Source organism: Martes martes (genome assembly GCF_963455335.1).
Source record: "Martes martes genome assembly, chromosome: 1".
In the NCBI taxonomy this organism is placed as follows: domain Eukaryota; kingdom Metazoa; phylum Chordata; class Mammalia; order Carnivora; family Mustelidae; genus Martes; species Martes martes.
Window position 1 is genome coordinate 147,007,481 of NC_137888.1, and position 12,267 is coordinate 147,019,747.

The 12,267-nt window shown below is 38.8% G+C and overlaps 1 protein-coding gene across 1 annotated transcript in view; it reads left to right on the forward strand.

Moving 5' to 3' along the window:
* The window catches only part of ULK4 (unc-51 like kinase 4), a 610,308-nt gene that overhangs the window by 42,971 nt on the left and 555,070 nt on the right, over positions 1-12,267 (forward strand). The window contains exon 17 of the mRNA XM_080819657.1: positions 1,709-1,787. Within this exon, the coding sequence (XP_080675783.1) occupies positions 1,709-1,787 (79 nt within the window). The remainder of the gene's footprint in view (positions 1-1,708; positions 1,788-12,267) is intronic.

Below are 12,267 nucleotides of genomic sequence, written 5' to 3' on the forward strand. Positions count from 1 at the left end.
AAACTGGTGTAGCCACTGTGGAAAACAGTGTGGAGGTTCCTCAGAAAATTAAAAATAGAACTACCATATGATCCAGTAATTATTTCTGAGTATTTACCAAAGAATACAAAAACACTAATTCAAAGGGATACATGCACCCGTGTATTTTGCAGCATTATTTACAGTAGTCAAACTGTAGAAGCAACCAAAGTGTATATTGATAGGTGAATGGATAAAGAAGATATAATGTAATATTATTCAGCCATAAAGAATGGAATCTTGCCATTTGCGACAATATGGATGGAGCTGGAGAGTATGATGTAAGCAAAATAAGTCAGCCAGAGAAAGACAAAAACCATATGACTTCACTCATATATGGAATTAAAGGAAAAAAAAAAAAAAAGACCAGAAACCAGACTGTTAACTATAGAGAACAAACTGATGGTTACCAGAGAGGAGGTGGGTGGGGGGGATGGGTGAAACCAGTGACGGGGGTGAAGGAGCGGACTGGCCGAATCACTATATTGTACACCTGAAACTTCTATAACACTGCCTGAAGTACACTGGAATTAAAATTTAAATAACAGTATAATGTTTTTTATTTAGAGGCAGGATGCTAGTCATACAAATGCCTAGGATTTCTTTAATTTGTAAATGTTATGAGATTTGAATGGTTAATTCAAGAAGTATTGAAATCTGTAAGAATGATGTCTGTAAGTTAGAGTTCTGATAATGTGAGTACTTTCCTGTGGTCCTTCTTGGAGTCTGATTTGTTTCCCTCCATGGCTCCTGTGTAGTTAAGAACCCGAAAAGATTAAGAGACTCTCTGGCTGGTATACACACTGATTAGCCCAGAGAACATGCAAGCATCAATATGAATACAGTGCTTAAAAAAAAAAAATACAGTTCTCATCAATTCACATGTCCAACTATTTTCTCCAATTAAAAAAATCTTCTGACTGAACTTTTGCAAATCATCTGAAAATGGTATGTAATAATTTATTGACCTTATTTTCTGTTGAATAATGATACAGAAACACCTCACTAAAACTAGTAGTTTTTGGAACAATATTTGTAAGATCTAGGATTGTAAAAAATTTCTATAAAAGTGGATATATAAATATTTATTTAACTGTTCTATTATTATTATTTTTTAAGATTTTATTTATTTGACAGACAAAGATTACAAGTAGGCAGAGGCAGGGAGAGAGGGAGGAAGGGAAGCAGGCTCCCTGCGGAGCAGAGAGCCCGATGCGGGCCTCGATGCCAGGACCCTGGGATCATGACCTGAACCGAAGGCAGAGGCTTTAACCCGCTGAGCCACCCAGGCGCCCTGTTCTATTATTTTTTATCACTTATGAATAAAACCCTTGGTCTGCTAATAAGTGGGACCTAACCTTTAGCCAAATACTGCTGTACCCAGGAGTAAAAGTGTTCATTACATTTTTCCTCCTCTCTGGTTAAGGCCCTTCATAAAGTTTATCTGGCATTCTACCACAAAAGCCCAACTTGTTCAACTTGAGTCGCTATTAGACTCAATCCCCTGCAGCGGGCATTGCTGCTCTTGTCCCTTCATGTAACAAGGGCCATATATGTGGGGGAGTGAATGCTCACCCAAGCATGCCTCATTTTGATCTTATGTTAATGCTTAGAATTGTGTAATGTAACTAGGGCTAGTTACCTGGGTCTCTAACTCTCTTCTTCAGAGTTTATTTTTCTCCATTAACAGACGGGCCAAGGTTGCTCGGGTGATTGGTTTACTGGCCTCGCACACAACTGAGCTCCAGGAAAATACACCTGTTACTGAGGTAATTCTCTTTTATTACTGGAACGTTACAAATGACAAAAAAATGTTGTTCTTGACTTTGTAATTTAGAACATGCAGCTTTCATTGACCTTCACATAAGTTTTCTTTGTGGAATTGTGGCAATTATAAAATAACCTCAGTAGACCCTTAGACATAAATACAGCCGCACATTTACAACCTATTCTGTTATTAAAGGTGATAACGGCGGAGTTAAAAGGCTTGTGGGCTCTATTCATCATTATTTCAAGAATTTTTGGATAACCCTTATTTCATTACTAGTTTTCTTGTAGTCTACTCAACATCTTATTATACTTAATTTATTTCCTAGTTGAAGCATAGCTCATAATTCCAATTAAAATCCTTTCAACCCTAAATTTCATGTTTTTATCCTCATCAGTTGTCAGTTATTTCAGACAACAATCCAAGTATTTAATGGCCATGCATGCTTGAAAGAGATTTTGAAATATTTTGAAATATTTTGAAAATACTGCTACTGGGAATTGTTGAGTAAATCTAAGTCCCATCAAGTTAATGCTACCATTGTACTGCCTTTCTGAGCATCCTTTACCCCTTGGACTAGGGGAGTGTCAAGAGTTGAAATAGGCAAAAAGAACCAAGGCTTGTAAGGGCAAGGACAAGAACTTCTGAAGGAAGGAGAATGTGGGAAGTAGGAAGCGGGAAGAAGAGAGGGGGTTTTTGTAGAACCAGGACCTGATGGTGTGGTAGTTGGGCCTTGAGGAGGACTTGTTTAGCCAAGTATTGTCCAATAGAGCTTTCTGTAGTGATGGAAAATGTTCTGTGACTTTGCTTTCCAGGACCTTAGCCAGTTGCTGGGATGGCATCCCAGTTATCCCTGGTTGGAGTGGCCATGCACAGTTAATTTAAGGTCCCTGCATGTCCTTTGTTCTTAATTCCATCCCTACTTCCTGCAAACTGTAAACTGTGAGATCACTGTCTCACTAAGACTAACCTTTTTCTTGTTTTTATGGGACCAAAAAGAATGAATTGTGACCTTAACAACCCCTGATGGTACCCAACTTGACTATCAGAGATGTATAAGCTTGACTTTTCTAAGACCAAGCAGATAGGGCAGTATCACTAAGCAGAGAGGCTTTTAGCTCAAAAGTTGGGGGGCTTCTTCTGACAACTCAGAGGAAGGGTTTCCAGTGAAACAGAGTGGTACTCTAGGAGATGAAAGAGAAGTTAAAGAAAATTCTATGACAAGTCCTGACATTCTAGAGGGCATTCCTAGATAATCAGAACAGGCAGTCAGTACTCAGGAGCAGCGTGCCGTGAAGAGTGAGACCCTGAAGATGTCAAATAGGACTGTTAAATTAAAATGTTCAGTAGGTGCCAAAATGAGTGGGGTGAATACTTTAGGAAGCTGAGTTAGTGGACTTGAAGATCAGCTGCATGAATTCTTTTAGGATTCAGGAGGAAAAGAGAAGAGTTAAAAATTATTAACTACAAAAGAATGGAAGAGAGTTCCAGATCTGTTCTGCTGTCCGGTATGGCAGACACTAGCCCAAAATGATGTTTGAGCCTTTGAAAAGCAGGTAGTCTAAATTGAGATGAGCTTCAAGTAGAGCACACATAGCAGATTTTGAAAACTCAGTATGGGGGTGTGGGGGGAAGCATCTCACCTGTAAATTTTTTATAGATTACATTTTCAAATGATAATATTTTGGATATATTTGGATAAATACATTATTACAATTAATTACATTTCTTTTTATTTTTTGATGTGGCTCCTGGAAATATTAAAATTACCTTTGTGGTTTGAATTGTATTTCTGTTGGACTGTACTTGTCTAAGATAAACATAATGGGATTTCAAGGCTAGATCAAAGCAAACATTCATGAAAGAAATAATAGAAGAAAATTTCACTCTGAACTGAAGAAAGACTCAATCTTTAGATGAAAGGTTTCACCAAATGTCAGGCAAGATATTGAAAAAATGTACATATTTAGACCTATCCTGGTGAAATTTGTAATTACCAAGAGAAAAAGAAAACCAAAACTCAGGTTATAAACAAAAGCGAATTAGACTTGCATATAATTTACTTGTAACACAACAAGCTGAAGATATGGAAAACAATAGAAATAGAACAAAACTTCAGGGATTGTGTGACCTTAAATTTCTCTATGCAGCTACCCTGTTGCCTGTTTGTGAGGACAAAAGGAAGACTTTTTCAGAAATTCAGACACTCAGTCTTAATTTTACCAACATTTCTAAAAACTTGAACAAGCTACTTGACTAGCTCCCTATAATCAAATTTTCAGGTAAAGAAGCAAATATGAACATTGAATCATTAATATTTAAATCCAAATGATAGCTGTTAATGTGACATATAACCTAGAAAGAATGGATTCTTCAGATAGAATAAATATGCTCTGAAAATATTAATGGTAGCATGGAAGTAAATTCTACATTGTTTTAGAAGATCTGGAAGGGAGAGAAGGGAATAGGAAAGGGTGAGTCAAATTGCTGTTCTTTTACAAATTGAACATTTCTTGAGTATCTCTTATGGGCATGGCAATGTGTTACATGCAGGAAGACCATTACTTGAGGCAGGTTCTTATCTTATTCTGGAAGAAATTAATAGATACTGTTTTATTGTATTGATACTCTTTTGTTCCTTGTTTGACAAATATTTGTCAGTGGCTGTGTATATACAGGTACTCTCTAGGTACTAAGGTGCAGTATTGAGCAAGAGAGCTAAAAATCCCTGTTTTGATGGAGTCCATGTTCTAGTGTGAGGAAAGAGCGAGAATGAGCAGATATGTAGCATTGGGCAGTGACAGATGCAATGAAGAAGATAAAAGTAGACTAGTGGTCTTTGGGAAGGATGAGGTGACGGTGGCACCATTTTAGATGGGTTGGTCAGGGACAGCCTGGGAGAGGAACATCCAAGCAGAGACCTGAAGGGGTCGGGGTGGTGATGGGGGGACGTTTCCCTCAGCTGGGGGAAGGGTGAACAGCAGGTGTGCAGGATTGGTGATGGAAAAGTGGTTGGCATGTTTCGAGGGACAACATGGAGGCGATGCAGCTGGAACGGAGTGAGAGGGAGACTTAGGAGGAGGACATAGGAGATGCAGTTACTGAGATAGCCAGGGACTTGGTCATCCCAAGCCTTGTTGTAAGCCCTGGTCAGAACTGGGACTTTATTCCAAAAGAGATGGGAAGCCATTAGAGGAATTTGAGCAGGGGAGAGAGCCTGATAGGGCTTATGTTCGAAGAGGATCACTGTGTTACAAGGACAGTGGTAAGGTAGAATCAGAACACTAAGAGCCAGTGGTATGTGGTAGTTCAGATGAGGGGTGGTGGTGACTTGGACTAGGTTCATAGTGGTAGATGTGGTAAAAAATGACTTTATTCTGGATATATGCTTTCTTTCTGGATAGATCTCAAAGTGTTGACAGATTGGCTGATTGCTGTGATATTTGAAGTCAGACTTTAATAACCAGGTCTAGCCAATATAAATTCTAAAATTCACTATGAAGAGTATTGAGGCATCAGAGAAATGCAAATCAAAACCAAAATGACATACCAAGGGAGTTACCAGGTTGGCAAAGATGAAAAAGCCTAAATGTTAGTGAAAGTACTGAACAGAAGGAAGGCTTGTATGCTGCTGGCGGGAATGTGACTGGGCACAGGCTTTCTGGAAAATGGAGGACATCTTTACTCCATAAGCCAGCATCCCTTGTCTTGTGACCAAGTGACATGCTCAAGAATGTATATTACCAGCATTATTTGTAACTATAGGCCCTAAGCATGAAATAACCCCTATATCTATCAACAGTAGAATGGACAAAGTGTGGCACCTTCGCACGGTGGGATACTAAATAACATTGTGAATAATGAACCCCAGCTTTGAGCAGCAAGCCTGAATGAATCTCCTCATCATGGACAGTGTCCTAGACATCAGTAGGACATTCCCCGGGGAAAGATTGATGTGTAGATTCAGAAATATCCAGGGGCTGTGAAGGTTCTTGTTTAGAAGATAGTTGCCTCTTGATGCTGGATGTCATGAAGGAAAGGTGGATGTAGGTAGATGTCATGGAAGGTGTGGAGGTGAGGGGTGCCTTGTGGCAGAATTTGGGAAGACAGGCTGGAGGCCAAGACTGGAACTGAGAGGTTGTCTGCACCCCCGTGATGTCCTTGTACTTGGGGCTTCCTGTGGCGGTGACTGCAGACAGTATGTTGTGCCGTTGTAGGAATTCCTGTGGGTCTGAGCAGAGGGCCCCTGCACTAACTGGGGACCTGTAAGTCACCCCGAGTGATGTGCTCGGCTCACCCCTGGCTCCATGCTGGTGGTTTGTCCCCCTGGTGATTGCTGTTGTCACTGAGAGTGTTTGGTGGGGGCAGTTCTGGAAGCATCCTTGTCTCTGTGTACCCAGGCTGTTCCTTAGCCCGTGCTTCCCTCCCTTCAGCGACTGGGTACCTCGTGTTCTCAAGATACTGGCCCACTCCTGTTGCTGTTCCTTATTAAACATTGCATCCTTGATGCTGCCTGTGTTGATGGGGGAGGGATGGGTGTTAATTCCTGAGGTTCTGGTGTCCTTCATTCATGTACTGTTCTTTTCTGGGTGTTTGCTGATGTTTTAGTAATTTGAAATGAAACTTGGGAGAAATTATACTTACTTTAAAAATGCAGTAATGTGTCATGAGTTATCTGGGAAACTTCTGAATTATGCATATTGTGAACTAAGTTCCTTTGGATAATGAGAAGTTCCCAGAGTAACTTGAAATTGTGCCAGGTGCTCCTGATGATGCCATCTTCTACTCTTATTTCTCACACTTTTTCATTCTTAATTCCTGCTATGGACGGTTGTGACAATTAAAGCAGCCACTAGAGGGCATTCAAATACTGGAAACAAAGTTTGACAAGTTGATTGTATCTTGAGCTTGAAGAAGCTGGCTTAACACAGTACAGTGTTTCATCTTTTCCCTGGTTTTTGGAGTTTTTACTGCATGGCCTGTGATTTTATTCCATTGCTGATTATTACCATTTGAGATTAATGAACACCATGGCAGCCTATCCAGAAAAATAGTCCTTTCAGGGGGTTTGAGAACCACATGGAGTGCATTGGTGAATCTTAGCTTCAGAACTCTGGAGACCAGGTTTCTGTAACACTCATAATTGTGGGTGTTCATAGATATTTTTCAGTAAATCATGAATAAAATCTCAAGTGTGAGATATGTCCTGATTTCGGCAGTAGGTTTACTGCTGGTGGATCCTTTTCCCATTGTGACTGAAGATCTTAGAGACATTTTAAAGGCATAGAACCTCATTTTATAGTTTGTCTTTTGTATCCCACAGTGCCTGGCCAGCAGAGCAACGAGTATTTTAGGCCCTGAGTCAACGTTGAAGGGTTTAATAAATGATTTAAAGAATGTAGGAAAGTATGGCAGTATAATTTGTTACGAAGGGAAGAGATGGTGGAAAGCTATTTTGCTGTCCCGGTGGTATAATTTAAGTCTCTTTCATCTAATTCTATCACCAGTGGCCACAGAAAAGAGCTGGTTGTATTCTCCTAGATGTATTTAGAAGCATTTATTCCATTCTCTATTTTTTCTACAGAAAGAGGTAGCCAGCTTCTTAAGCCTGTCTTCCTAGATAATACACTTACCCGCCCCCCTGTAATGATAATGATTCTTATGTGTAATAATTATTAAGAAATATTCTTGATGTTCTGCTGCATAGATTGTCTTATGCAACAGTTATATTTTAGTAAGTTGAATATAGAATCTAAAAATTAGAGCTGGAAGGAAAATTAACAGACATTCTAGTTTGATCCTTTCATTAAACATTTTTGTTGTGGAAGATCTGTACATAAAAGTAGACAGGAATAAGGGGATACCACTCACTTCCCATAATCACCAGCACTTTGCCAATGTTGTCATCTTACCTCTCTTGGCGCCCCCCCCCCATTGTTATGGTAGTATGTTTTTAAAAATCCCAGATGTCATAAATATTTCAGTATATTTAACAGAAAAGAATTTTTAAAAAATACCGTTATCACACCCAACAAAATCATTAGTGTTTTTTGAATATCTTCCAGTATCCTGTCAGTACTTGGATTTTTTTTCTTTTTTCTATTTTGTTTTTGAAGTAGTAACTAGTAAAAGTTTATCATGCAGATACCAAAGAGACGGTTTATAAACTGGAAGCACTCAAAACATGGAATGAGGCTCAGTGGTATGCTGTTGTAAAGCAGTTTATATACTGTGAAGGCAGGAAGTATTTTTTCTTTACAGTGATTGGTTATAATATTTGAGTTCTCTTAAAGGGAGTTGGTTAAGTGTTACCTCCTATCGATTCTGGGGAAGTGTTTACATTTCACTTACGATATCCAGAGGAAAAGCAAGAAGTGAGCTAGGCCAAGTTATCCTTGCTTATTCTGCAAAATAAGTTAAATTAAACTTTGCTTGTATAACTAACTGGTTTTTGTCCACTCAGGGAATTTTCTGGTTTCTGTTTGATTTTTAATAATTCCCTCTTTTATGTCATGCTCTCAACAGGCCAAAGAGTTCCATATTTGCTCTTTTCCATTATTGAGTTGTCAGGCTGGAAGGTCACGTAGCCACTGTCTTTATCATTCATGTGGTGGCTGTTAATTTCACCCAGTTGCCTGATTTCTGAGGATGTAATTTGGTGTGCACGTGGCTACCGAGAGACAGGTGAAACCCCCACGAGTGTACAACACAGTAGGTAGGTTCATCTGATGACTATAAGGAGAACAGTAGCCAAGGACTGAAAAATCCCCCAGAGCAGGGATTCTGAGGAGCCAAGATTTAATCGGTTAAATGGGCCTATGGAAAAGGTATCGCTTATTTGGTGGAAAAAATTTTTCTCTTGTCTTTAGGATCCTTTAGATTTGGGGTAGCAATTCCTGATTTGTTGACCTAGAAACAACACTTCACCAATGACAGGACATGTACCCCCTTGTTGACGCTCCCATTCTGGAGGACCACTGGAGAGAAACCACTTATTTCAGTTCGTATGGCTGGAGGAGCATTGAGGGTCTTATTAAAACTTTTTTCATTAATTGCAGAAAAATCAGTGAGTTTTTTCAAATTCATTAACTCCCAGTTGAAGAAAAAGCATTCTTTTTTAAGATTTTATTTGAGAGAAAGAGAATGAGAGAGAGTGAGCACGAGAGGGGGAAGGTCAGAGGGAGAAGCAGACCCCTTGCTGAGCAGGAGCCTGATGCAGGACTCAATTTGGGACTCCAGGATCGTGACCTGAGCTGAAGGCAGTAGCTCAACCAACTGAGCCACCCAGGTGCCCAAGAAAAGGCATTCTGACAAATATAAAGAAACCAGAGCTTTTTTGAATAATAGGATTTGGATGTTCACAGGAAGCTCACCTATGCGGTGTTGCTTTACGTACGAATGATCCTGCTTTTCAATCTGGCTAGCTTTCGAGGAGTCCTATTTAGTCATTTCGGGTGCAGGATATCCTAACCTACAGCGTCCAGACCATTTGGGTGGGGAACTTTTGTATATGTTATTACCACAGAGAATGAATAACCAGTATTACTAAAAGAGGTCGAGTAGATAGATCCAAGAACCCCCCAGTCAGGGGCAATGTGGACATCATGGTTATTCTTTGTCATGTAAGCATCAGTACAAGCCCATCTTGAATGGCTGTGGTTTTAAATGTGGGTCAGAACAAAAACATTCCTTTGAATTTGGCTTAGCAGTCTGTGTATTGTATTGTTGATAAATGATTGGTTTCCTTTCATTGGTCCCCTGAATAGTCATCTATCCAGTAAGTGAAACTTATTTATCTTATATAATGGGATTACGGAGACATTCCATTTACCTACAGAGTTTTCATTGAACTAGAACAGCTTCCGTAATTTCCTTGACAATGTGATTAAAGGTATCATTGTCATTATCTAATTTAAAATCTGTCCTGATAAAGAGAAGTGCAGTCTCCTCCATCTGAGTCAAACTTAGAGGGTTTGATTACAAAGTAAGTCTGGAACATGCTCCAAATCTGGTCTCATTAAGTTTCTTTATGCACAGGGTCAGTTAATCCAGCAGTGAGGTTTCTGGTGGTTGTGGACCATTTTCTTGATGGTTCCATTTTGTAACTTTTCATTGAGCCAGAGTTGAAATGGAGTCTTGCATTGCATTTAGATAATGTAGGCTCTAAGTCTTTTAATTTCAAACATTTCCCTATGGTGTTTTAGTGCCATCTTTTAAAGACGAATCATCATTTGTTTTAGCCAAAGCTGGAATGTCGGAAATTTTATCCCACCCTCTTGATGTCATTTCACATGGTCCTTAATCACCTGCATTTCCTGTGAGCTGTAGTTTTTGATGTATAGCCTTGATTAGACGCAAGTTCAGTTTTTTGGCTAGGGGATCGAATTCTTCATAGTTGATGCTGTGTATTTCCTGTTGCCTCACGGAGAGAGGCAGGGGAATGTCTGGTTGACTCACTGTTACTGATGTTAGGATCGCTGACTGGCTCCAGGTATTGTCAGCCTTGTAGCGGAGTTGCCCATCACTCTTTTACTTCATAGCTAATAGCAACCATTGAGGATCATTGCTTAGAAGGCTTAGTCCATCAGGGTTGCAAAAATGATAATTTTCTCATTTTTTTAAATCCTTATACATCTTTTTTTTTCTTTAAAGATTTTATTTATTTGAGAGAGAAAGTGAGCATGAACAGGGAGAGCTGCAGGAGGAGAGGGAGAAGCAGAGTCCCCACTGAGTAGAGAGCCTAATGTGGGGTTTGATCCCAGGATGCTGGGATCATGACCTGAGCCGAAGGTAGATGCTTTAACCAACTGAGCCACCCAGGTGGCCCTAATTTTCTCATTCTGCAATTCCTTTCTCACTTACAGTTGGGACTTTTTTTTTTTTTTTAACAGAACTTTCCTATATCAACTAAATTGTTATCCTAAAGCATAGTTTGTTTATCAAAGGCAGGATAAGTGATTGTTTCCTTTGTAGACCATTTTTCAGAACAATAAGTTGGTACCTTCGTAATCTTGATATGTCCAGTGATTTTCTTTGTATTATTAAGAACTTATGGATTTATATGTATATGTCTATATATTTAAGTCTTTTGCAATATTAGTCTTTTTTGATGCTTAAATTGTAGTAAGTCCAATGGAAGCCCTTTTGGAGTTTGCTTCTTGCTTTTGAACATGACCCTACTACTGTCTCTGGTAACTGGCTTGCATTCTGTCAACAAGATTTTACAGTTTATCTTGAGAACAATCAGCTCTAATTTTGAAATCAATTCTTCAAGAAACTTTGATTTCAGTTGGAAATGACTTTGAGAAGAACATAGGCTGGGTGAGGGTGCTCACTGCTACTGGCATTGCCATTTCTTCCAGACCTTTTCAAGGGTTAGAATTAGAAAATTTTATTTCTTAAAAGAAAAACTAAGTTCATTAGTACTGATACTTCCAATTCAAATTTAAATTCAGTTGTTTTTTTTTTTTTACCTTGCTGATTAAAAATTTTTCTTTTTCTTTTAAGCTGAAAACCTTGGCCACTAATAACATTAACATAATTATGTCTTTCCTTTAACCTATAATTTAGAATAACAGTTTTAAAATAATACCAATATTGGGGAGCCTGGGTGGCTCAGTGGGTTAAAGCCTCTGCCTTCGGCTCAGGTCATGATCTCAGAGTCCTGGGATTGAGCCCTGCATCGGGCTCTGCTCCGTGGGGAGCCGGCTTCCTCCTCTCTCTCTTTGCCTGCCTCTCTGCCTACTTGTGATCTCTGTCAAATAAATAAATACAATCTCTAAAAAATAAATAATACCAATATTACTGCTGACAATAAAATGCGAAGTGTGGTATAAGATATTTTTGTGCTATTTTGTTTTGGTTCTTGAGATATAATTTGCTTGATGATATATACAACCCAAATACAGAGTTTTAGATTGAATAATTCTTTACATTTCTGTGACAGATAATGATATATAATTATATATTCAATTTTTGTTACATATTTAGGGATTAGGGATATAGGGATTACTTTGTGCTTGCTTCTTGATTTCTAAGTAATAATGCTTTTTATTTAATTGAAGAGGTACAAATATACAGAAATGTGTGCAAAACATACATATCCTGCTCAATGACTTGTCACAAAGTAAAAACCCAAAGTCCAACTGGGTCAAGAAATAGAACATTACCAGTGCAACAGAATACCCCTTATACCTTCTTGTGATTACTCATTTCTCCCTTTGCTCTACAGGTGACTACTACCGTAATATCTAATATGATTATTGTGCCTGCTTTTGAATTGTATTTAAGGCATACCATATGACTTGTATTCTTTGGCTTATTTTGTTCCATGTTATGTTTGGGGAGCCCTTGTTGTTTTAGGTACCTGTAATTCATTTTCATTAAATGGTTATATCACACCACTGGCGATGGACATTTGGGTATTTTTTCACATTTGACTGTTATAAGTAATTCTTGGACATACATTCTGATGTACTTAT